At 50.7% G+C, this 23,659-nt stretch overlaps 1 protein-coding gene across 3 annotated transcripts in view; it reads right to left on the bottom strand.

Annotated features, from left to right (window-relative positions):
* REEP1 (receptor accessory protein 1) overlaps nt 1–23,659 on the bottom strand; it is a 110,652-nt gene continuing 86,993 nt past the window's right edge. For 2 of the 3 annotated variants that reach the window (XM_079940489.1, XM_079940491.1), the window contains 2 exons: nt 16,080–16,257; nt 1–3,204 (listed from right to left, as the gene is read on the bottom strand). In XM_079940489.1, coding sequence (XP_079796615.1) covers nt 3,194–3,204; nt 16,080–16,257 — 189 coding nt within the window. In that variant the 3' untranslated portion in view covers nt 1–3,193. Of the gene's footprint in view, nt 3,205–5,207; nt 5,360–11,466; nt 11,503–16,079; nt 16,258–23,659 lie in introns of all 3 variants that reach the window. The other variant, XM_079940490.1, reaches the window with a different exon arrangement.

Below are 23,659 nucleotides of genomic sequence, written 5' to 3'. Positions count from 1 at the left end.
ACGGAGCCAAGTCACCAGGCACCAGGCCAGTTAGTGGCTGAGTACTCAGCTTCTAATCCTTGCTGACGAATACATTTTTTTTAAAGTATTTTCTCTTTCCTCAAAAGCCCAACATTACAAAGATGTCTTTTAAAAGAAAAAGGTTAAGACTTTATTCAAGATATATATCAGGCATTATAACAAAACAGCAGAACTTCAACCTTTGGAGTACTGTAACTTTACATCCCTTTGATGCACAGTTCAGTATACTATTTGATTACAGATCATTCTATGGGGATTACAGAAGTAAACCAAGGGCAAGTGTACACAGTCACCGTCCAGAATGCCAGCTCTCTGAGTGTGTGCCGTTTGTGAATGAAACACACATCCTTTACCATTTCCGATACTGTGCAAGGTGAACAACTAGGAAGGTACTCGGTGGTGGTCGTGGTTGACAAGCACTGTTATCACAGACACATGGACAGTATACTACAGAGAACATACATTTCAGAGGCCAGCGAAGTGAGCAAGCTATTCACATAAAGCCAGGAGGGATTATGCCTAACTCTCCAGTTTATAAGTACAATACCACGTCTCATCTTCTCAGAAACAGAACAGGTGCTCAATAGCAAAGAACCGAAAATTACTACATGAAAAGTACAGACTTTCCAGCTAGCATTTTGTAAACAGCCTGTGTCTGTAAATCAGCCAATTAAAAACATTCAGTTTTATCCTCTAGACAGAACTCCACATCACTACTTGTACATGTTGAGGCATTCACATTTTACGTCAGTCCACACAAATACACAGCTTGTTGGATAAGTAAACATGTTTTGCCAGAAATACGACAGCTGCTCTCAGTTGTACAGTGGGTGTTTTTAAGAGAGAATCCAACTCCCTAACCAACACTTGAAGGAAAAATAGTTACATTAAGACAGCAGTTTGGATACCTTTATATTTTTTAAATCTTAAATGAGAACTAATACAGCATGTCTGAGAGTAGAGTGCTTCAAACTTGTTTTTGGCATAGTTGAGTGCAAACTTCGTAGCCCGTATGTTAAAACTCTCCATTGTAAAATGGTGAAAATATAGCTTGTTCACAATAGGATTTTAATCTCTGCTGCTAAAGGCATTTATTACTTTGGCAAAAAAAAAAATTGCTAAAAAGCTGCTTAATGAGTTAAGCTTTTTTTGCTTTTGTTTCTGATAATTCTGGGTACTCCCAATGACAGGTAAATACATTTTAAAGCATATATTTTTCCTCTGTCTGAAACTATTCAGTGAGCTTGAAGAAAACAGGTTTTGTCTTCCCTCGGGGGTTTAGGTATTGGTGGGTGTGGGGCACAGACAATGAACAGACAGCCTCTGTTTGCCCTCTGAACCACAAATTTGCTTTTAGGTTTATTTTCCTAAATCCTTTTGTAAATTACAAAGTCACCTTCAGAGGCATTGTGGGGAAAAGGGATTTAAATATGCACATCTGGTAACAAGCAACTTCAAGTAAAACCCTCTCGGAGGTGGCTAAGATCCAGCCAATGTGTCACCAGCAAAGACTGATGTGTGTTTGCGTAGCTCAGTCTTTAACTGGGCCTGTTTATAGCTGATTGACAGTAGGTTCTATGTGGTACATAACACTCTCTAGTGTTCAGGGCCTATCTATGAACAAACACAATCCAAGTATTACAAGTAACTGGGTTGTGACCACTGCATGCATCACACCGAAAGGAAACACCAACTCTAAGCGTTAAGTATATGAGTCCTACATTTAGGCTCAGCTCTACCAGAGCAGCTGCCTCAGACCAAAATGCTATTTAAACCAGATTCTTCTTTTCACATAAAATTCTCAGTCTAAGCAGGGAGTCCCCTCAGACAGTGATTTGTTCTCTTCCTAAGCGATGTGGGCTTGTATGAAGTACGAGTGCCCATGAGCGTGCGACATCTCTCTGGTTCACATTCTGCACAGGCCAGGAGAGGAACAGAGGGCATGAGCCAGAGCTGCCCGTGAGCTGGGGAGCCAGTCACATCCATGAAGGTCTCGACCTCTGAAACCTTTCTAGAACCCAGCGTTTGGACTGTTACCCAGGTGTCTCAGATGTACTTCACCGCGTATCTGAAACAAAGCATGATCGTAGGGTTGCTTTTGTTTGGGTGGATGGGTTGGTTTTCGCTTACTGTTTCCTGAAACGAGCTCCCACTGTGGGCTCCTCTACCTGGGGAAATCAGTCACAGCACTGGGTCCTATTATAGAGACACAGTCATCGTCAAGCACTTTTGAACCACTCAAGATGATTCCTTACAACAGCTCTGTAAGTCTACACGCCCGAGAGGAGTTTTACCAAGGGCGAGGCTCCTGCCTAAGACAATGATAAATCCCCTGTAAGGATTCAGAAGCTCCTAATCCTGGATCCATGGGAGAGACAAGCTTCCTGTGACTTTCCTCTTATTCTAGCTGTTCCCCTGTCTTCGTTACACTCACACCTGTCACTGAAATGTTGCCTCTCTTCATTCTAAACTTCACTCTGGTCTGTTGACTGTCTGAAGGATATGGACCATCGCCCTGCAGGAAGAGGGATGCTGTACTCGAGGTGTATTTGGAAGCTTCGTAAGCACATCTGAGACATCCTCTAGAATCAAGAGAATTTTTTACACTTCTGCTTTTGCAGTTTTCTTCCACATCAGAACCTCTGGCAGCCCTTGCAAGTCCACTGTCTTAAGCCAAAAGCCATAAATATGTACATTGTAGTCCAAAGTACTAGTACCAAGAACAAAAAGAAGTTAAAAAGCAAATTGCCTTGTTTGCATATACAGGACTAAAAACGAAGTATGCGACCAAGAAATGACAAATGTGCATCCCAGCAGTGGGGGCGATTCTCTTCTATTTCTAAAACACTGCTGTCTGTACGCCGGTCCAGTTGTGGAAAACTGCTGACCCCCGGCACACTACCTTTCCCTTTAGCCTCTCCCCAGCAAAAGAAAGAAAAGGAGGGGGGAAGAGAAACTCTTCCAAATGGAACAGGGGAGAGAGGAAAGGCCGTGTCCGAGGCTGCACGCTCAGCACACCAGCCTGCGGGTTTCTATGTTATTAGTGAATAAATAGCTCTTTAAGGCAGAGAAGAAACATTCTGTGGATCCAGTGCTGTTGGCTCATCTCACTCACGTGGTTTCAGTGGCCGAGGATGAGGTACTTTTCTTCCTGAAGCGAGATCGAAGGATTCTAGGCGGTGCCTGGTAGAGGAAACAGAAAAAGGACCCCTCAATTTGGCATAGCATGGAAGCTTTCGAGGACAGCACCCGGCTGGGTTTGTGTTGAGACTCCAGCTCCTTTGGTCAAATGCACGCGTGTGTCAAGAGGCTGGAGCGGCTGGGGGCCCACTCGGAGTGTCCACAGTAGGAATCGGAGTCACAGCCCAAGCATCGCCATGAAGCTGAGCCAGTTGAGCCCGGCGCCTCCCTCTTCATGTTCTCCTAAGTCCCTGGATCTCCCAAGTGAATGGCTACACAGAAGGATGACACATCTTGTTTCTGCCTTGAGAGCAAAATGATCTTACCAAGTGACTCAGCAGAAAGACCTCCCCATCTCTTCCCTTGGGAACCAGCCTCGTGTTACTTGGTACGTGCTTCAAATTTCCATCACCAAATTTCCAGTCCTCTTTCTGGAGGTGAAATCCCTTCATGCACAGCAAACCACACAACAGAGGAAACACTGCCTTTAAGTATGAAGGGTTCCACTTCATCTTCCCTACAAATGGCTATCAAGGGACCCCTCCTTCCATGGGACACACAAATCACAGGGGATCACAATAAAAGAAAAGGGAAATATTTTCTAGCATGGCACTCAAGGGGCTTCACAACGGGCCCCAACTCTCTGTACTCAGCTTCGTTTTCTGCACTGCCCTTTCATACCTCCATCCCTTCTGACCAGAGGTCCTTCCTCCCTTCTCCATCCAAAGTCACTCCTGAGCCCCACCCGCGTGGCCCACTCACAGCCAGGATCGGCTCCTTGGTTCTCACATTGTTTAGCACGTGACAGGGCGTCAGAGGACTTTGCGCCCACGCGGGAGCGTGCCTGCTCTGTGCACTGTGTCCCCTGCCACACTGTGACTTCCTGGGAGCAGGGCCGAGTTCACCACCGTTTCCCAGCAAGGAGCTTGGTGCCCAGCGGGCACACGGAAGGGAGGCAGAAGAGAAAGAAGCAGGAACGGAAGGTTCTGGCCTTCCACATCCTGAGTCCTCACGCTACACCTCTGCGACTAGGAAATGTTTACCAGCCACCTCTGGACATAGTAAGAAAAGAATGGGTGAAACCTGTTTTAGGGATCTGCCTCAAGCAGATTAACCATAAACAGTAAAGCAGCTTGCGCAGCTGTACAAAAACAAAAGCAAAAAGGCACAAAGCCTCAGGACCTAGAATGGTTCTGGCACCTTCCCTGCCCTCCGGGAAGGAGGTCAGCCTTTCCATGCACTGCCTCACCTGAGGCTCACAAGGGGTCTCTGCTCTGTGGGCAGGGGGACTCCCAACTTGCCTCAGATGGACTCTCAGGCCGCAGTGTTCAGGGGAAGGGGAAGGGGGGGAGATGTGACGGGACAGAGAGGAAGACTCTGGGGTCCCCCGATTCTGCGGGCCCTGCACCCGAGCCCAAGGCTGGTGACCCTGCACAGAGCAAGGCCCTGAGGCTCTAGGCTTGGCCCTCCTGCTGCCAAAACTCCATCTGCATCTACAACTGGCAAGAGTACACACATCAAGTGTATTGTCTTGGTCATTTTGAAGGGCTGTGCCCCTTGTATAACATTTTATGAACATCTGTGCTGTACCAGGCACTACGCTGTGTCATGGAGATACAGGGATGAACACGCTTTATTTATAAAGACTTGTCATATGACACATTCTGAGTTTTTCTTCCTCCAAAACACTCATTTGGTTGCTTTTCATTCACACATCACCTTAGGTTGGTAGTTGGGTTTTTTGTTTGTTTTTTTAATCCCTAGGCACTATCTCACCTCTCCTATTTCCAAATAAAAGTAGTAGGGTCTTTTTTACCCCTTGGCAAGTAGCTGGACGCTACCTAGTGGCTTGTCCTGCCTGTTTGATGCAGGGAGGTCTCCCCGCTCCAGGCACTCCGGAGGCGTTGGGTGCCCGAAGAGATGCTGCCCCCGGGAGCCCCAGTTCTCCAGGGCAGAGCCCTTTGTGCAAACACACGCTCCACCCCGCAGCCCCCAACACCGTGTACCTCCAGGGGGAACTCCGTCCTTCGAGGCGCTTTATACTTGTACATGAAATCCAGCAGGTCTTCCTCATCATCATCGGAAAACGCCAATGGGTTTTGGACCTGGTGAGGCTCCCATGCCTTCACACCACCCTCATTCACATCCCCCTCAACCACTGAATGTCCATTTACAATCTACGCAGAGGAGACAAAGTACAGCGAGGTGGGATCAGTGTAGAAAGGAGCGAAGAAGGGCACGCAAGGTCAAAGTTAGGCACACAGCACGGCAAGCCAGGCCGGTTAGGAGAGCCGAGGCCCCGGTATCCTCCAGCGATACTGCAGAGGATCCAGGATCATTGCAATTGTGAGACTGGTCAGGTGCCGTGCATGGGAACGGGCACAGGCTTCAGAATCTACTGATAAGCTACCAGGGGAGGTGGGGACAGCGCTGCCTTAACTGAGACATGTCTAACCCTGCAGCTTAGAGCTGTGAGGCCATACCAGAAGAATGCTCCGGGAAAGAATCTCTAGGAAAGATGGTGGCAGTGACCTCTGGAGAGGAACAGCACAGTTTTCTATAATACAAACCAGCGATGCTGACAGTGCCTTCATTACACTTGCACATTCAGCTCCGAGCATTCTTTAAGCGACAGGAAGCCTTCAAAGAGAACCTTAAGCAAAGCTATGTAGATTTTTCATTTCAAAGGCCAAGTCCTAGAGGAGCAGAGGAGCCTCGTGGAAGGAGAATCTAGCAGCAGTCTTCCCCTCCAGAACGACAGCAGGATTCCTGTTTTGGTCTGCCGTGACTAATCCCCAGGGAGAGCACCAGAATGGACTCATGTCACTGAGTGCACGGTATTTTTGCAATGTTCAACGCTGAGCATATTCCATGTCATCTGGCCATGCGGTCCTATCTCAGTCGAGACATAAAATACTTCCTGCCCACACCCAGTTTATCTGACACCCAGAGACACATCTTCCTAGGCTTCGTATATTGTTTTTAATGCACAGCCAGGGGGCACTCAGATCACCTGGTCCGACCACCCCAAGGCCTGCAGATAAAAACCAGAGCTCTTTCTGGGACACCCTGCTACTTCTCCCCAAAACATTTTCAGCCACCAAATGTGTTCTCTCTACCAAAAGGGGAATAACAGCACCCGGTGTGGGCTTAGTAAAACTAACAGCGGAAGCCTAATCTTGAGCCGCTTTCCGGGTCATTGCTGCTATACTCCCAATAGCCGGCAGGGGGCAGCACGAGAGCAGAGCTGCCTTAACCACGGATTTCAAAGCTGAATCGTAGGCTGGGAGCAACCTGCTCAGACAGCACCTGAGTAAGAGCCCGAGATCATTAAACTTCCTTTGCGTTTTTTGCTCCAGTGCATCCCCCAGCCTGTCTCCTCCGGGTTTAGGTTCCCTCTGGTCCCTTCCCCTGGCCAAATCAGCTGCATCCTTAGGACCAAGGAACATGAAGGCTGGCAACTCCAGGGAGCCCTCCCTGAATGCTCCGGTCCTGCCTGCCTCTCTACTCCCAGCGGGGCTTGGGATGTGTACCACATGGCTTGTGCTCCGCACCCTGGTTCTCCTGTCCGTCCGTCTCACTGCCTCAGCCCCACAGAAAGCATCCTGAGCTATGGCTGATCCTCCTGGGCCCCTCGGAGCACCTGACCCCGGGGTTGTACCCACAGTGGCTGCTGGTCCACTAACCGAGGTGGAGACCTGACATCATCTCAGAGGGCTTGGCTCCTGTCCCAAATCAGAACTCGACACCTATCACAAGGACATTCCTTCTGGACACCTGACAGGAGGAAAAAGAGACAGGCCAGCCCAGGCCCGAAAGCTCTCAGGCCAGGCCAGAAACTGCAGAAGCAGCCTGGCCAGCTCCGTCCGCACCAGCACAGAACCCCACATCCTGAGAACGGGTAGGGGACTGGTTTGAGTCTGTGCCTCTGCACACGTGGTTCCCTCTAAATCCGGGGCCAGGGCTTTCTCTGTACCGATCACTCTGGGGTTCAGAGGGCAGCCCAGAGTCACCAAAACATCCTCAGGCATCGAACAACTCCGCCTGCTCACGTGGTCTGGATTCTGAGCCATGAACCCACACGTTACCAAAATAATAAGAGTAATAATAACAACAACAACAACGACTATCTCAGGACTGAAACAAAAATGGCTTCGAGTTTGTTCTCCTCTGCATCCTTGAGCATGGACTAAAGGGTAGAAAAGAAGTGACCCTCTGGCCCACTAGGAGTGACGGATCAAGGGGAACCCAGATATCCAGGCAGGAGTAGAAAACAATCATTCGACTCAGCAGAGGTGGGGAACAAAGGAGGTTAGTGTGGGCAACTTGGGGGCTGGAAGTAGCTTCGGATGGAAGCCACAGAGAGAACCTGCTAAAAAGAGAAGAATCCTACTGCTTACTGTGTTCATGGAGGGGTTTTGCCAAGAATGTTGTTTGTAATGTTCTGCCTGACTCTCGGGACCCGTGAGAATAACCACTGTGGACAAGCTGAGCCTCTGAGCCTCCGGCTGGCTACCGTGTTGGGACACTGAATCTCTGAACTGCGTTTCCCTCTTTGCACTGGCTGCCAGGAAGCCCAGCATCTTGGACAGTCTGTGACTTTGTGACATGCACTTAAACTTTTCTTCTCACTCTGACTCCATCTTACCTGCCTATTCCCTTTCTCTCAAGCTTCATTTTTCTTAGTTGGTCCAATTTATCATCTGTATTTCCACAACCAGACTTAAATCCTTTGTGGAACAGGGAGGCGTATAAATGAAGATATAAACCCCACAGAACCTGGTCCCACCAAGATGGGCACCAGGACGAAGGTGAGTGGCTGGGCGGAAAATTCGATGGTGGGCCTCAGCACTCCTCTCCCTCTAGATCCAAATAGAATTTGTGACTGAACAGGTTCTCACCCAGAAGGGTACTGCTGCCCACATCTTAATACTCTGACGGCTCCTGAAGACAACTTGTATGAGGAACATCTCATGCAAGGTCATGGCCACAACCACCTCCAAAGCTCAAGGAACCGGCAGCCAAGGCCTTGAGCCCGCAGAGCTGACCATGGTGCCCGAGGCTGCGCGGCCTCTAGGAAAGGACAGGGGTCGCCCTTACTTTCCACAGCAGGGGAGTGAGTGTGTGGCCTTGACGACGTTCTGTATTAGCAAACGTGTCTACAGCAGGCTAGGAAGCAGCTGCACCTCTTCTCTCTGTGGAGAGGCCAGGGAGGGAGAAACTCCCAGCACTCCAAGGCCGAGCTGATCCTTCTGCAGGAGCCCCGGGCCCCCCAACATCCCACCAGTGCAGCAAACACCCCGGGTTAGCAAACACTCCCCCGCAGCACACGTTAGTGGGAGCCGTTCACGAAAGTCAGCAAAGGCATCTGGAGGAGAGCACGCCCATCTGGAACACTCACATCAGCGTCCCCGACAGCCACCGAGGAGAAAGAAGAGAATATTCTGTTAGGGAAGGACCTCTGGGGATGAAACTCACACACACGTGTGAGTGTTCGTGCACACACACAGGTATACACACACGGACACACGCTCACTCTCTGCCCGCGCTCCAAACCTCTGACGGCTCCGGCTGCTGCGGAAAGAAACTCCCGCGGGGCCACCCTCAAGAAAGATGCAATTCTCTCTTTCTTTTAATAGAGAGGATAAAGAGATGACTCTGCTTTTTATATGTCCCATACACTTGATTTTTTTTTAAAAAAGGAAAAAAAACCCCACCTCTATGACTAATTTCAAGCAGTAATAGAATTCAGTTTTCAGCTCTATGTAACATTAAGGCAGGTAGAGAGAAAAGAGAGGAGAAAGGGCGGTAGGTATGAGCGGGAGAGAGAGAGAGAGAGAATAACAGAAGCACAGAAAAAGAGAGACAGATGTGCAGGAGACAACAGGAAACGATTAACAGATGGGCGGGAATGGAGCAGAATGTTCTCCTGGGGCCCGAGACGCACAGATGGAAATCATTTCAGGGGACCAGGAGGGCCCCTCCGACCAAAGCGTCTGTGACCCCCTGAAATCCTCTCTCCCAGCATCACTGCCCCAGCCCCGGGCGTGAGACCAACCTCCCCCGACACCGTCTGCTGACACTTCACACTCAGCACCCTTCACCCACAGAAAACGGGTCAGAGCTGGAAGGGCCCCCAGGGGCATCGAGCTCAAACCACCCCCACCCCACCCCCACTTTACAGAGGAGGAGACTGAGGCCTGGAGAGCCAAGGGGTTTTCCCACCATCACAGAGGGAAATGGGGTGGACAAATCACTAGCTGTTTCCTCGCAAGAAGACCTTAGGGAGACGGGGAAGAACTCCAGGGCCCTGGGTGTCAAGAGGGCCAAGAAAAGGCAGGGCTGGGGCAAAGGCTCCCAGATCACAGCCCTGAGCAGGGCCACCCCAGCCGGAGGCCTCCACCGAGCCCCATCTGCTGTCCAGTCCCCAAGAAGCCCCCATCCCCGCAGCTCCCAGGAAGACCCAACTCTACTCAGTTCCCACAATCCGCTGTAATTCTATTTAAACGTACTGGAAAGGCAGCCTCTGATTATGAAACCACCAGGGGTCATGGGGAGGGCGAGGGCTTCCCCATGCAGACAGCAGCACGGAACAGGCCCGCGAGGCAAGAACGGAGGAGAAGGCAGCTCTCCTCTCCCCGGTCCCCCAAGTGACAAGATCCCGGAAGGAGAGGCGTTCTGAACGGCTCATGGAATTTACAGACTCAAAATTGTAAAGGGTGACTAGACAGAAATAACCGTAATTGCCCGGGACGCTGTGGTTGTTTCCCACAAACTAGTACGTCCACCAGGCCCGAGTCTTGGCCGCTAGCGCTGGAAGCAGCTGCGTGCAGCCCCTCCGTTTCTTTTATCCTTGCTGAGCATATATACACTCCTCCGTTCCAGCACGATGCTGGTCTCCGCAGCCCTGCTCAGGACTCCTTGGACCATCTGTTCTCGTTAGGTTTATGGCCTCCCAAACCCCCATGTCTTCTACAGACCTTTGAAAACCTTAGCATTGAAAAGTCTTAAAACTGAAGAACTAAAGGGAAAACAGGACCCCTCTCCCGCCACCGATATGGGAGGCGCGAGCCACGTCTCAGTGGCACCGGGGCAGGGGGCACAGGCAACAAGGGCGCCAGACGTGCTTCTCTCCTCCCCTCACACCAGCCAGCAGCTGCAGGCCAGGGGCGGCCCCTCTCGCCTTCTGAGCCAAAGGCACCTCCTTGGTGCGGGGGGAGCCAAGGGGGCTGGGTTAGCCCAGCACCATTTCTGGTCCCTCGTGTGTCTAGTTAAGGTCAGGGAAAGCGCGGGAGCAGGTCAGGAGAGAACCACGTGGCTAAGCTATCACCCACACCCAGGGAGGGTGGCAGCAGGGGCCGGCCGGGCTCCCTGAGGTCCCCTGGCTCTAACAGTAATCACCATCACCACCCTTCACAAAGTCCTTCCACAGACATTTTCACAACAGCACAGTGAAGTGGGGAAGCGGGGATCTTTCTCTCTATTTGAAGCAAATCAAGGCTTAGGGTGGTTAGGTGATTCGCACATACTTACACAGCTGGTTAAGTGGCAAAGCAGGACCAGGGCTCCCTTGGCTGCACAAGGACCGAAACCCCTGGGGCTCCAGCACTTCAGAGGAGCTGGGTAAGTGCCTATGTCACCATCACCCAGAGCACAAGGAACTATGACCCTGGGATGGTTTTAAAATAGCTCCACACATCCTTTGACGCTCCTCCCTTCAAGAGGTGGAGATGAATTCCCCTCCCCTTGAGTGTGGGCTGGACTTAATGACTCACTTCCAGCAAACAGAATAAGGCAGAAGTGGTGGTGTGTGACTTCTGACCAGGTCCTAAAAGGTACTGTGGCTTCCCGCTTGCGCTCTCTCTCCTGCATCACTCACTCTGGGTGAAGCCAGCTGCCATGTCGTAAGGATGCGCAGGCAGCCCCAGAGAGGCCCACGTGGTGAGGACCTGAGGCCTCCAGCCAACAGTCACAAGACAGCCATCTTCAGTCAAGCCTTCAGATGGCTGCAGCCCTGGCCGACATCCTGACCGGAACTCCTGAGAGTCCCTGAGCCAGACCACCCAGTTAAGCCGCTCCCAAACGTCTAGCCTGGCTTCGCTGTAGGGTAATACATGTTTGCTGTTTGGAGGAGGTAACCTCCTGACTCCACCCCCCCAGACCCTGCAGCTGAAAGGGAGCCCCCAGGTCTGACACCAGCTCATGGTTAGAGCCTCGTCCCGAGGCGAGTCCCGCACGCTGCAGAGATGCTGGCTATCTACTCACCTTTCCAGGTCCTGCAGGTGAAGCAGCAGGTACACACTGTGGGAATGGGGGCACCATCAGTGATAGCCCCCAGGCAAACCGGGAGGTCCCAGGGAGGTGTGGGGATCCCAGTGTGTTCAATACAGGGGTCCCAGGAATGTGGGTCTCTGTAGAGATACCGAGGTGGCGGAGGGGATCATTCCAGATCCAGCTTCCTCTCGGGTGCTAGAAAATGACCTTGCCTGGCCCACGGAGCTCAGTCCTTGTGTCCAGCAGCCCAAGGGAAGGCAGAGGGTGACGTCAAAGTTTCCTCTGAGAAATAACTCCAACTGTGCCTGCCCAGATGCCCTTCCTCTGTCTGTCTCCCAGTTCAGAATGACCTGCAGGAAACTGACCGCTGAACCCTCAAAGTGCTCAAACAGCTAATTGGCTGCTACCTTACACAGTCCATTGGTCTTGGTGCACATCTGGGCCTTGGTATGCAGTAGGTGCTCACTAAATACAGGCTGTCTCCAAGTTCATGGAAAGCAAGGATCATTTTTTCAACTCCCTTGTACCCTTCCTGGGGTTCAGTGCCAGACTTTCAATAAATGGCGTCTGACAAAACGCCTCCCAGTCCATTCTGCAGGGTGGGCGATGCAAACTGCATAGTGTTATTTTACACCATTGGGCCTATATTTTTATTTTACATAAATTGTTATATAATATCTTGTTCCGTTTTGTACTTTTTTCACTAGGCCTCGTGTTTTCAAACTCTACCTATATGTACTTTGAAACTGTTGCTTCCAACGCTGCACACAACTCCGCGGGGGGGCAGCCACCGCGTCTTGCCCATCCTCTCCCAGCCCGCCCGCAACAGGTGCTACCTGCCAGGGCTTGCACATGAGCCCTGTGCCTTGTGACTGCTCTCCTCACAAGCCTAAGATGTAGGAGGGGTAGGGATTCTTGCGCCTCTTCTCCAGAGGAAACCTGAAGGCAACGGAGCTCGTTTTCTGTGCCAAGGTCAAATCCTCTGATAGCAGCCGCCTGGGGTATCATTCTGAGGAAGGTTCTGACTGAATCCAGGCCCAGAGGGAACAAGTGTGGCGACTGCTTGTTGACGTCTGCCTCGCTGTGTTGCATTTACCGTCTCTGCGCAGGCCCGGGGTCACTCAGCCCAGACTGGGGGCCGTTTCCCCGACCCGACCACGCCTGGCGTCCGAGGCTGGGTGCTGGGAGGGTGCACAAAGCTGGGCCTCCTTCGGCTGACTCCCTCCCAGGCACCCGCACCCTCCACTCTGGGGTTACGACAGCCCCAGAGCCTCTGATCTGGGTGCTTTTGCCCCACGCCCAGACCCTGGGCCATCTTTCACTGGTCTTTCTTTCTGAGATGACTTTTATTTTAGGCCCAGAACAGCCAGGGCGAGGGCCAATGGTCCCTGCCCTCCCTGCTAGGTCAGCACCTCCCTTGCCCGCCCCCTGAAGTCACAGGCGCCACGGCCAAGGGCAGGCCGTGAGGAGAGCAGGTCGTGTGGTAGCACAGCGGGCTCTCTGGTTCTCTGCAAACTCCACCCGCTTGGCCTGCACACCTGCAACCAGAGCGCTGCCCCTGCCCCACGGGGCACAGCAGAGGACGGAGGGCAGCAGGGTCAGAACCAAACAAATCAGCCCAAATCTGCTTCCATCTAGTGACTGTCTGGGAAGATGTTCAAAGCCCAGGGGACGCCTCCCATCGCCTTTTTCTTTTTTTTTTTCCCGTATTGAAGTATAGATGACTTACAATATTATATTAGTTTCAGGTGTACAGATGCAGTAATTCAATATTTTTATAGATCGTACTCCGTATGCAGACACTATAAATCATGATGGCTATATTCCTGTGCTGTGCATTGCATCCTTGTAGCCCATCTATTTGATATCTGGTAGTTTGTAGCTCTTAATCCTCTCCACCCATTTTACGCCTCCCGGCCACCACTCTCCCCTCTGGCAACCACCGGTCTGTTCTCAGTATCTCTGAGTCTGTTTCTGTTTTGTTATATTCATTTGTTTGTTTCATTGTGTAGATTCCACATATAAATGAAAACATACAGTATTTGTCTTTCTCTGTCTGACTTATTTCACTAAGCGTAATACCGTCAGGTCCATCCATGTTGTCACAAATGGCAAAATTTCATTCCTTTTTACGGCTGAGTAATATATCCATCGCCTTTTAGATCCTACCAAACCTCTCTCCTTCCTAGTTCTGAAGCTGTCACGAATCATCCGCCAAGGGCAGGTGTAGGCAGGAGGCCTGGCTTCCAGTCCTGTGTGGCCTTGGCACAGCGTGTGACCTCTCTGAGCCTACTTCCTCTGCTTCGTTCACCTCTATAATGACAATATAGACTCTAAGAGGGAAAGGGACTGTAGGGCCACCTAGGCCCACTTCCTAGCCAAAGCAGGAATCCCTCCCTAGAGCTTTGGTATATGACTAGTTGACTTTGGTTTGGGCCCTTGCAATGTCAGGAATCTCACTATCTCACAAGGCAGCCCATTTCTGTCCCGGATACTTTCATATTATAAAGTGCTTTCGTAGGTGAGTTAGATATCAACAAGAAGAACAAAACTGGCAGCAGCTACGACCTCGAGTGCCAGGCATGACCGTAAGCACCTTTACATGGATTATTTTGGTTGAATCCTCACGACAACCCTACAAATGGGGCTCGTCATTCCCTGTGTTTCGATAAAGAATCTGCAGTGCAGAGAGGATAAACAGCTTGCCCGGGCCACACAGCTGGTAAGTGGCTACCCCCTTGGAACTGGACCCCACTGGTTCTAGCTCTGCCCACTGAGCCTCAGAGAACTGGGGCCCTTTTTCTTCCAATGACAGCTTTCATTTGAGGCTTCGTAGCCGGGAAGCTGACCGAGGGTGGAGGCGATATCTAATTGCATTTCGCATCCCTATTTCTGCGACGGTGCCCAGGAGGTCAGAAGCTGTAGATGCTCAGGGAAACCTGACGGCCAGCAGGTGAGTGGAGAGAAGGCCCTGGCCTAGGAGTCAGGGGGCCACAGGAGAATGCCACCGGCGGGCAACCCTGGTGACAGCTCCCTTCCCTGGGCCTTTGTCTCTTCATTGGCAAAATCAGAGGATTAGACTGAGTGATCCCCGAGGTCCCCTCCTGCCTGGCCTTTTGGGATTCCATGCTAAGCTCCCCTGGCACAGGGACAGGGTTCCCCTACCTGAGGTAGACCTCACCCCCATGGCCAAGCCTCCACCTCCCCAGCCCTGCTAGGGTTAAAATCTCTCCCTTCCAACAGAAAAGCCACATTCTTCAATCCTGGGGCCGGGGGTAGAGAGGCCATTCCTGAAAGGGTTGGAACGTGGCAGACGCTGGGCCGGGCCCTGAGCTGTTCTCCTTTCCCTGGAGGGGAGCATGGGTTGTCATTCCCAGGGCAGTGGTGAGGCTCCCTCTTTCCCATCCATGTCTTAGACCCTCAAGTCAGGTGGGGCCTGGAAGGACCCCAGGTGCAGGACTGAGATGCCCCTGTAGGCTGCACCTCACAGCACACAGTCTAGGTCTAGGTGGCCTGGAGGTCCCTGTTTACACATTTAAGGGCAGGCTAACCACCTGCACATGTCACAGCCAGAGATTCCAATAGTGGCCCAATTTCAGTCCCCAGGCTCAATTTCCCAGCAAGGTGGAGGGGCGGAGGTGATGATCCAGAACGATCCCTGCAGCCCCTTCCCCATCAACCTTCTGCTGGCAGCAGCAGTGCTCAGCTCCCAAAAGCCAAGCCCCGTAATCTTCCCAAGGAACAGTCTGGGAAACCGAGTCCCGGTCCAACTCCGTAGCCCTCTAATCCCTGCCCCTACCTTCCACAAGCCCAAAACCCACTGAGGGATCAGACGTCAGTGAGTCCCAAATGTGGCTGCAACCTCGACAGCATCACACACCAGGGGCTCACCCTAGACCTACTGAATCCCCCGGTGGGGGGGGGGCCCAGGACTCTGCACTTTTAAACGAAGTTCCAGGCCAATCCTGGCCCAGGTACCCCTCTACCAGGGGTAGACATCGAGGTAGAGGTGTGGTTTCCGTAAAGCCCTGGCCTCCACAGGAATTAGACCTCAGAGCTAGTGTGGCGTTTGCATGTGGTGGCCGAGGTTATGCATGGGGCATGGTGGCTCAGGGAGGGGAGGAGATGGTAGAGTGAGAGACAGGACAGGAAATACCGTGCAGGGAAAAGGGATACTGTGCTGTAAGCCCTGGCTGGGTGGGAGGAGACACTCAGGTGCTCACGACAGGTAAGCCCTCCTGGGAGTGTGGGGTCAGAGAAGAAGAACACAGAGAAAGCTGCCTTGGCCCAGGTCCAGCTGGGCCTGTCGCCTCTAGGCTTGGTCCAGGTACTACTACTCAACACCCCCACCCCCACATAATCAGATGGAGGAGATGGGGCCCTTTGGTGCAGGTGACCCAACCCTGCCCCTGATCAGAGTCCCCAAGGCCAGCCCTCTGCCCTGGCCCAAGTGGTGCTCTGCCCCTTGGCTGGCCTGGCACGGTCTGATGGACGTCTGTATGGGTGGCGAGTCCTTGGGGCAAGGGCCCTAGGGGGGCCTGGGTCTCCCTTCACGAAAGCAAGGCCTACGAGGTGGAAAAGAGGGGAAGGGAAGTGACACCTACCTGAGCTGCCAGCGCTCTCGGAAGCACTCCTGGACATCTTAGGCTGGCCGTGTTTGCCGCTGGCCCGCCCGGGCCCCGGTGGCGGGGGGCCGGAGGGAGCAGGGGCGCCGTCTCCCCTGATGGTGGAGAGATCCTGCATGCTGAAGCTCCGGAGTCTCTCTGATAAGGCACCCTGTCCCTGGACACAACACAGGACGGGGCACACGTCAGAGGCCTGCCCCACAGACCGGGGCAGCTGTGGCGGGCGAACGCAACCGAGGGGGGCTCTGATGGTCAGCCAGGTGGAGGCCAGTCCCCTGGAATACTCTGCAGAGGGGCAGCTGCCTGGTGTACTTGCAGGGGACACTGAGGGGATCCAGGCCCAGAATGTTCTAGGGCCTCCTGTGGGCTCAGGAATTGTTCTTCTGGCTCCAGGCTCCTTCCTCTCCTTCAGACGCCCCCCACAATAAGCCCGAGCCTCGGCCAGACTCAGGGCCGAGGAAACGACTGCTGCCTTCGGTTCCTACTCTACAGGGCTTGTCTGCGGCTTCTCGGGCTTTACATAAATCAAAATCCTTATAGAGCTACATTTTGCTCCGTTCCCAGGACACAAGGATCTGGCTAGAATATCAGAACTTCATAATCTATGTGCTCAGTCCTTACTCTTTTCAAAGGAAATAAAATGCAGACAGTATTTTTTAAACGTATGACAACAGCCATTTCTTTTATCTGTTCACACGACTGTCCGTGAGTCACACTGACTGCCACTGTCACCTTTGAGCTCCATAAAATACCCAAAGTAACGCACCAGGAAGGAAAAAGATGATATTAAAAAAAGACACACACGCGACAAAACACTGTTGACCGTAACCATTTCTCATTCTCAAGGAGCCACAGAAGCTGTCTCAGGGGGAAAGTGTTCTTTTGTTTAGGAAAAGCAAGATCAATCCATTATACTTATGAAAGGGAAGGGCCTCGCTGTCTGGATGAGAGAATCTGTCAAAGTGAGAAGAGTATAAGGAAGGCACAGGGATGACAGCATTGCTTGAGGTGTGCCTCAGGGGCTGGAGGGGGAGAGCTGTGTTCGGGGGAGAAGGAAACCCGAGGGCGGAGGGGCTGGTAAGGAGACGTGGATTATTGAGAACTGGGCTGGGATTCGGAGCAAGAGGTGACAGGCAAGTAACCACTAGGCAAATTGATAAACTTGGGTATCTTCAGAAACACTCACGGGCATGCAGACTTCCCATAGGTACATGGCATGCATGGATCGGGGGCGGAGGTATTTTATTTGAATAATGAAGGAAAGAGTAGTCCTAGAGGGCTAGAGGACGTGGGGACCATAGGCACCGCAGATAGAACAGAACCAGCAAATCAGCACAAAATCAGCGAGAGCAGCTAACAAGGGCTCTGGGCTGGGGGGTGGGATTGACGAAACCAACAAGGGCCATGACAGCATTAGTTAAGAGGCTTTCAGAGATGGCAGAAGGGTTTGGAGATTTTTTTTTTCACTTTACTTAAATAGTAATGAAAATGAGCCAACAAAGCACAGTAATTCACTGAAGTAACTTTAGCAAAAGAGTCAGTTAGCTAAAGGAGCAAACGCAGAATGAGTTCATTAGAGGCAACGGGGGAAGACAAAGGAGCTTGCAGACAGTTTTAGAAAAAATGTCAGAATGAAACAAAGATGCATTAAAATATGAAAATGATAAGTTCTCAGCCTACAAAGATATTTAAAAACCACGTCTCCAGGAAACTAACAACAGCAGAAAGAAAACTATTTAAATAATCAAATATACATACAGGACTTCCCTGGTGGCACAGTGGTTAAGAATCCATCTGCCAATGCCGGGGACATGGGTTCGATCCCTGGTCCGGGAAGATCCCACATGTCGCAGAGCAACTAAGCCTGTGTGCCACAACTACTGAGCCCACACACAACTACGGAAGCCTGTGCGCCCTAGAGCCCACGTGCCGCAACTACTGAGCTTGCGTGCTGCAACAACTGAAGCCTGTGCGCCTACAGCCTGTGCTCCGCAACAAGAGAAGCCGCCGCAATGAGAAGCCCGCGCACCGCAACGAAGAGTAGCCCCCCCCTCGCCGCAGCTAGAGAAAGCCCACGTGCAGCAACGAAGACCCAACGCAGCCAAAAATAAAAATAGATTTAAAAATAAATAAATAAAATAAAATAAAAAATATATACAACTAGAATTCTAAATCCAGGCAAAGGGGTGTTTGGAGGGCATTATGTGAGAAAGGCAGAAATCTCCCTGGTTGCCTCAGATACAGCTCCTGGACGATGGTGGGCAAGGGGTTTGAGGCTTCACCTTCTAGACATGACAGCTGGGTGGTCTTTGGCAAGAAAATGAGGGGGGAGACCCGCTCCCCAGTATAATCCCCTCCAAATCCATCAGCCAATGACCCATGATTATTCTACTCAGAAACGTTCCAGATGACATCTAGGAACTTCCCTGGAGGTCCAGTGATTAAGATTCCGTGCTTCCACTACAGGGGGCACGTGTTCAATCCCTGGTTGGGGAGCTAAGATCCCACATGCTGTGGGGAGCAGCCAAAAAAAAAAAAAAAAAAGGATCACTTCTGGGAAAAAAACTAGGAGGGGCTTCATGATTCTAAGTCCAAATAAATGGTGGCGGACTAACTCCTTCCCTGGGTCTGCCAGCTCTTACAAAGGCTCAGCAATGTATCTGAGGGAAAGAGGCAGCAGGCATGTCCATGACCATTTCAGCAAAGCACTCAGTTCCAGTCCCAGAAGCCAGCTGGCCTGCTCCAGTATCACTAGCATCATGAAGACAGGAAGTGGCAAAGGTTAGGAAAGAAAAGGAGATAATAACAGCTCAGTATCGACTGAGTCCTGTCTCAGAAGAAACCACGGCAGCATGGATACAGGCTCTTGAAAACAAATTAGCCCGTACCCATCAGAACAATCTGAGACGGTTCAAATCAATATAGCCCTCTCAGCTGTAAACCTCTCAGCCCTGCTCAGTCTCTACTCCAAACCTCATCTCCATTCACTTTCCACAGACCTTATTCCACCGGCCGATTCAGCTCTGCTCTGAGAACCTTCGTTTTCTTATTCTGGGAACAGCCCAAGAGTGGTTCTCTGGTATACTGCAAAACTGGGTTCCTTATTTTTGGGAAAATAAATTTGGACTCCCTAAATTTGGAAAAGCTTAAAAACATATTCTATAATTCAATGAGCCACATACGAAAAGCTTTGAGAAGTCGTAGTGTTTTGGGTTGTTTGACTCAGCATATCCCAAATGTATTTGACCACAGTGGGACAGACTGTTAGTTGACCATCCAAAAGTCATTCCCAATTCCATTCTCGAAATGGTGAGAAAAAAAAAACAGATTTCCCAAACTCCCTCCTAGCTATTATGCATGGCCATGTGATGCAGTTCTGGCCAATGGGAGGTAAGGGGAAATCTGCTAAGGGATTTCTGGGAAAGATATTTTCTCTCTCTCACATGCAGAAGGAGAAAGGCCTGACCCTGCTCCCTGCCTTCTGCCTTTGAGTATGGGAACTGCCACCTTGTGACGAGGAGACTTGCAGAGACATCCACCCGGAGCCTTGACATCACTGGCATCACTAAGTCACTGGAATACCGACGGTGCCCATTTACTCCTAGACTTCTCGTGGATAACTATCGTCCATTACAAGACATACATTTTTTCACCTCTGAAAACTGGGGAGGGTCTTACGATTGCTGTTATCTTGTCTTTGTTGTCACTGCCTACACATGAATGCACTTAGTTGTTATTCCCAAAGGCATGACCAGACAATGGAAACTCCTGACTGTTCACTGTTAACAAACCATTTAAGACCCAACTGGGACTTCCCCGGTGGCCCAGTGGTTAAGACTCCACCCTTCCAATGCAGGGGGCTTGGGTTTAATCCCTGGTCAGGGAACTAAGATCCCACATGCCGTGCGGTGCAGCCAAAAGATTTTTTAAAAAAAGACCCACTTGAAGAAGGAATCTGAGTCTTGGTTGCCTAGAACACGTTCTACTGACACCTTCTAGTAAGATGAAGAAAGTGGCAACATCAGAACTGGCAGAATGGGCATCAGCAGCATGGATGAAAATCTCAGAGATGAAAGCTCTGCATCACCAACGCTCTAGAAAGCACAGAGAGTGATGCGGCCTCATCCTAAACGGATACTGAGGAGTGGAGTTGAAAAGTGATTCAGAAGAATCAGATTCTGAAAGTGAAGGTTAGAAAGACTTCAATCAGTTTATGGTGCCTGTATCCTTTATTGCATATACAAAAGTGACGCACAGAAAAATCTATGTCTAAAGACTCCAAAAGAGTCTTTTTAATAAGTAGAAGTAGATGGGACTTCCCTGGTGGTCCAGTGGTTAAGAATCTACCTTCCAATGCAGGGGATACAAACTTGATCCCTGGTTGGGGAACTAAGATCCCACATGCCACGGGGCAGCTGAGCCCATGTGCACTCTAGAGCCCAGCCTCTAGAACAGACCAGAAAGGAACACATCCACAGCCTTCCATGAAAACTAATCTCCTACTTGTATTGTCATACTTTGACCTCTTTATTCCCCACGGTATTATAAGCAGGGTCTACCCAGTTTTCTTGTGGCTGCGTGCTTACATGCTGTTTGTTTTAACAGACTCACCTTGCTTTTTTCTGGGTACGTCAACAACATATGGCCCAGTGGCTCTCTCAGCTGGGCTCCTAGAGCCCCAGAAATCCCACAGAAGTATCTTGGGGGCAAGGGAGGGGAATCTATTCCTGATTACTTTAATCTTTTCTTTTTCCTGGCTAAAACTCTTAGAAAATTGGACTTTAAGAAGTAAACTGTGGGGACTTTCCTGGTGGCACAGTGGTTAAGAATCCACCTGCCAATGCAGGGGACACGGGTTCAAGCCCTGGTCTGGGAAGATCCCACATGCTGCAGAGCAACTAAGCCCATGCACCACAACTACTGAGCCTGCGCTCTAGTGCCTGCGTGCCGCAACTACTGAGCCCACGTGCTGCAACTACTGAAGCCCATGCACTTAGAGCCTGTGCTCCGCAACAAGAGAAGCCACCACAACGAGAAGCCCACGCACCGCAACAAAGAGTAGCCCCTGCTCACCGCAACCAGAGAAAGCCTGTGTGCAGGAACAAAGACCCAACGCAGCCAAAAATAAATAAATAAAAGTAAATTTAAAAAAGTAAACTGTGTCACTGAATTTTCTATTAATCTGAGATCTTTTTTGTATTTCAATTTTATTGATGTAGTTTTTCATTTGTATTTAATTACTACATTTTTCTAATTTTATAGATGGATTCAAGATATAAACCTTAGGGACTTATATGTACTTTTATGTACAAATTTATATGTATAGGTACTGTAAATTTTTTTTAATTTTTACAATTAATTTTTATTGGAGTACAGTTGATTTACAATGTTGTGAATCTGGGAACTTTAATTCCTCATCCTTCCCCCAATTTGTAAGGAATAAGAAATCCATGTAGCTAACACACAGCAAATTTTCTATATTTTGATGCTTTTCTTAGTCAGAGGAGGGAGTGTGTTCCTGGGAAAACCCAGACCTTTAAAAAGCTGATATTCTAAGTAAAACAATTTACCACTAATAGAATACCTGCCATTAGGGCCCACAGAACCCTGAGTCAACAGTTACTAAGTTTGGTTGCAAGCCCTCGACGAGGTCCTCTTTTCCAGAGGGACACACAGGGGAAGGGACACCAGTGACAGGGACACAAGTGACAGGAGGGAGCTCCAGCAGAGCACAAAGTTTAGCCCACCTCACCTCACATGGTTTCTACTGCCTTCAACTGAGGACAATGAGAATAAAGACAAAAGGCTTTAGTGAGTCAGGCAGTTGATAACAAAGCCACCAGCATAAGCACATTTCCCACTGGCGATTCAAATATTTGAAAAAAAGAGTTAGTACTTCCTTCTAAATTCCCACAGGGTTTCCACCTCGCTAAAACAGTTAACCTCTACAGCTATACATGCTCCACATCGAGGCCAAGCAGGCTCCTTCCCAACATGCTGCACGAAGGCAAGGGCCTCGTTCGTGACATAGAATTGGATTAACAAACAAAAGAGAGAGAAAGGATTCTTCCCACCGTAGCATCAATCGTCAAATTCAATTCATTCTCCAGGCATGAAACAAACAAACCAAAAAACCAAATAAGTTAATTGCATGTTAGATGCTACCAAATCAACACAATAAGAGGCTCTGGGAGGAGGCTGACAGGGCCTCGGCTCTGGGATTAACGCACATGTACACACACAGCTGTCGGGAGGAGAGACACCTGGCTCCGATCCAGACCATGGGCCAGTGGGCACAGGTGGCTGCTGGCTTCCATCCCCGAAGGGTTCAGTTTGGAGTTAGTCACATCTCTCAGCGGGGTTACCTGCCCTTCTCTGAGGTCCAAAGAGGAGACAAAAGGAAAGAGTCGAACCACCTGATAAAAGGGAAAAGAAAAAAAAAAGCCATGGGCACCAAACCTACAAAATGGGTTGAAGGGAGCCATGCTGCCCTGGCCTCCTACAAGTCACTCATTCACTCACTCACTTCTTCGTTCCTTCCTTCGCAGCCAACGCTGCTGGAGAGTTCCTGAAGCGCTCAGTGAAGCCCCGCAGGGGAAACAAACACAGATAGGAAACAGGACACGGTTCCTACTCCAAGGTTCTCCCAGTCTGGCTGAGGCATCGAGACACAAACGCGTGCAAGACAGCAAATGACAGACGACAAAACATACGACAGAAGCTCAGGGGACGGAGAGAGAGTACTGTTGGCTAGAATACCCGGGGAGGCCTCGTCCAAGAGCTCAGACTTGAGCGAGGCAAGGGCTGTACCATCAGAAAGAGAGGGGAAGGACATTGTGGCCAGACAGTGGTCGGAGCCAAGGTGTGAGAGTGGAAAACCCGGGTGCATTTGGGAAACTGAGATTGAACCAGTCTGAGGAGAAGAGGCTCAGGTGCTGGTGACGAGTGGGAGATCAGTCTGGAAAAACTGTATTTTGCCTGAACCTGGACTTCGATGAGAGCTCCACTGAAGGTTTCTGGGTAGTGAGCAAAGTGAAGACAGTGGGATTTTAGAGTCATGAGAACATTCTGGACACACTGCGTGGCACACATGGAGAACGGCCCCTGGTATCTGCCCTGCCTTCCTTCCTCAGGTTGGAGCTGGGCACATGGATGTCTGCAATAAAGTGCCCTTAATGGGAGATGAAGCGCAAAAAGGAACATTAACTGGTGAGGGAAGGCCGGTTGGGAACACTGGCCAACACCTCAGGCCAGGCTGGATCTGAGGTGCTGACAGCAGCTGCTGAGGAGATGAAGACCTGGATCTGGGAAGCGAGACAGGGCTGTGCAGGACAGTGACAGCACACAGATGAGCAGAGTCCCTGTAAAGCAGAGCAGGGCCTGGTCATCTGAGCCAGGCCAGCACCCAGGTGATGGGGTTTGGGGGTCACCGGGAAGGGCTCCACACGCAGCAGCTGTCCAGCCCTCGTGTGTAGAAGGCCACCAGTGAGACCCAGCTGGAAGCTCTGCTTGGTCCAGGCTTCCTCCTTGGAGAGGCCAGGCCCTGAGGGGAGGTTAAA

The sequence above is a fragment of the Stenella coeruleoalba genome (assembly GCF_951394435.1).
Source record: "Stenella coeruleoalba genome assembly, chromosome: 13".
In the NCBI taxonomy this organism is placed as follows: Eukaryota; Metazoa; Chordata; class Mammalia; order Artiodactyla; family Delphinidae; genus Stenella; species Stenella coeruleoalba.
The sequence above is the reverse complement of the archived record's forward strand: the minus strand, read 5'-3'. Positions and strand labels throughout refer to the sequence as shown.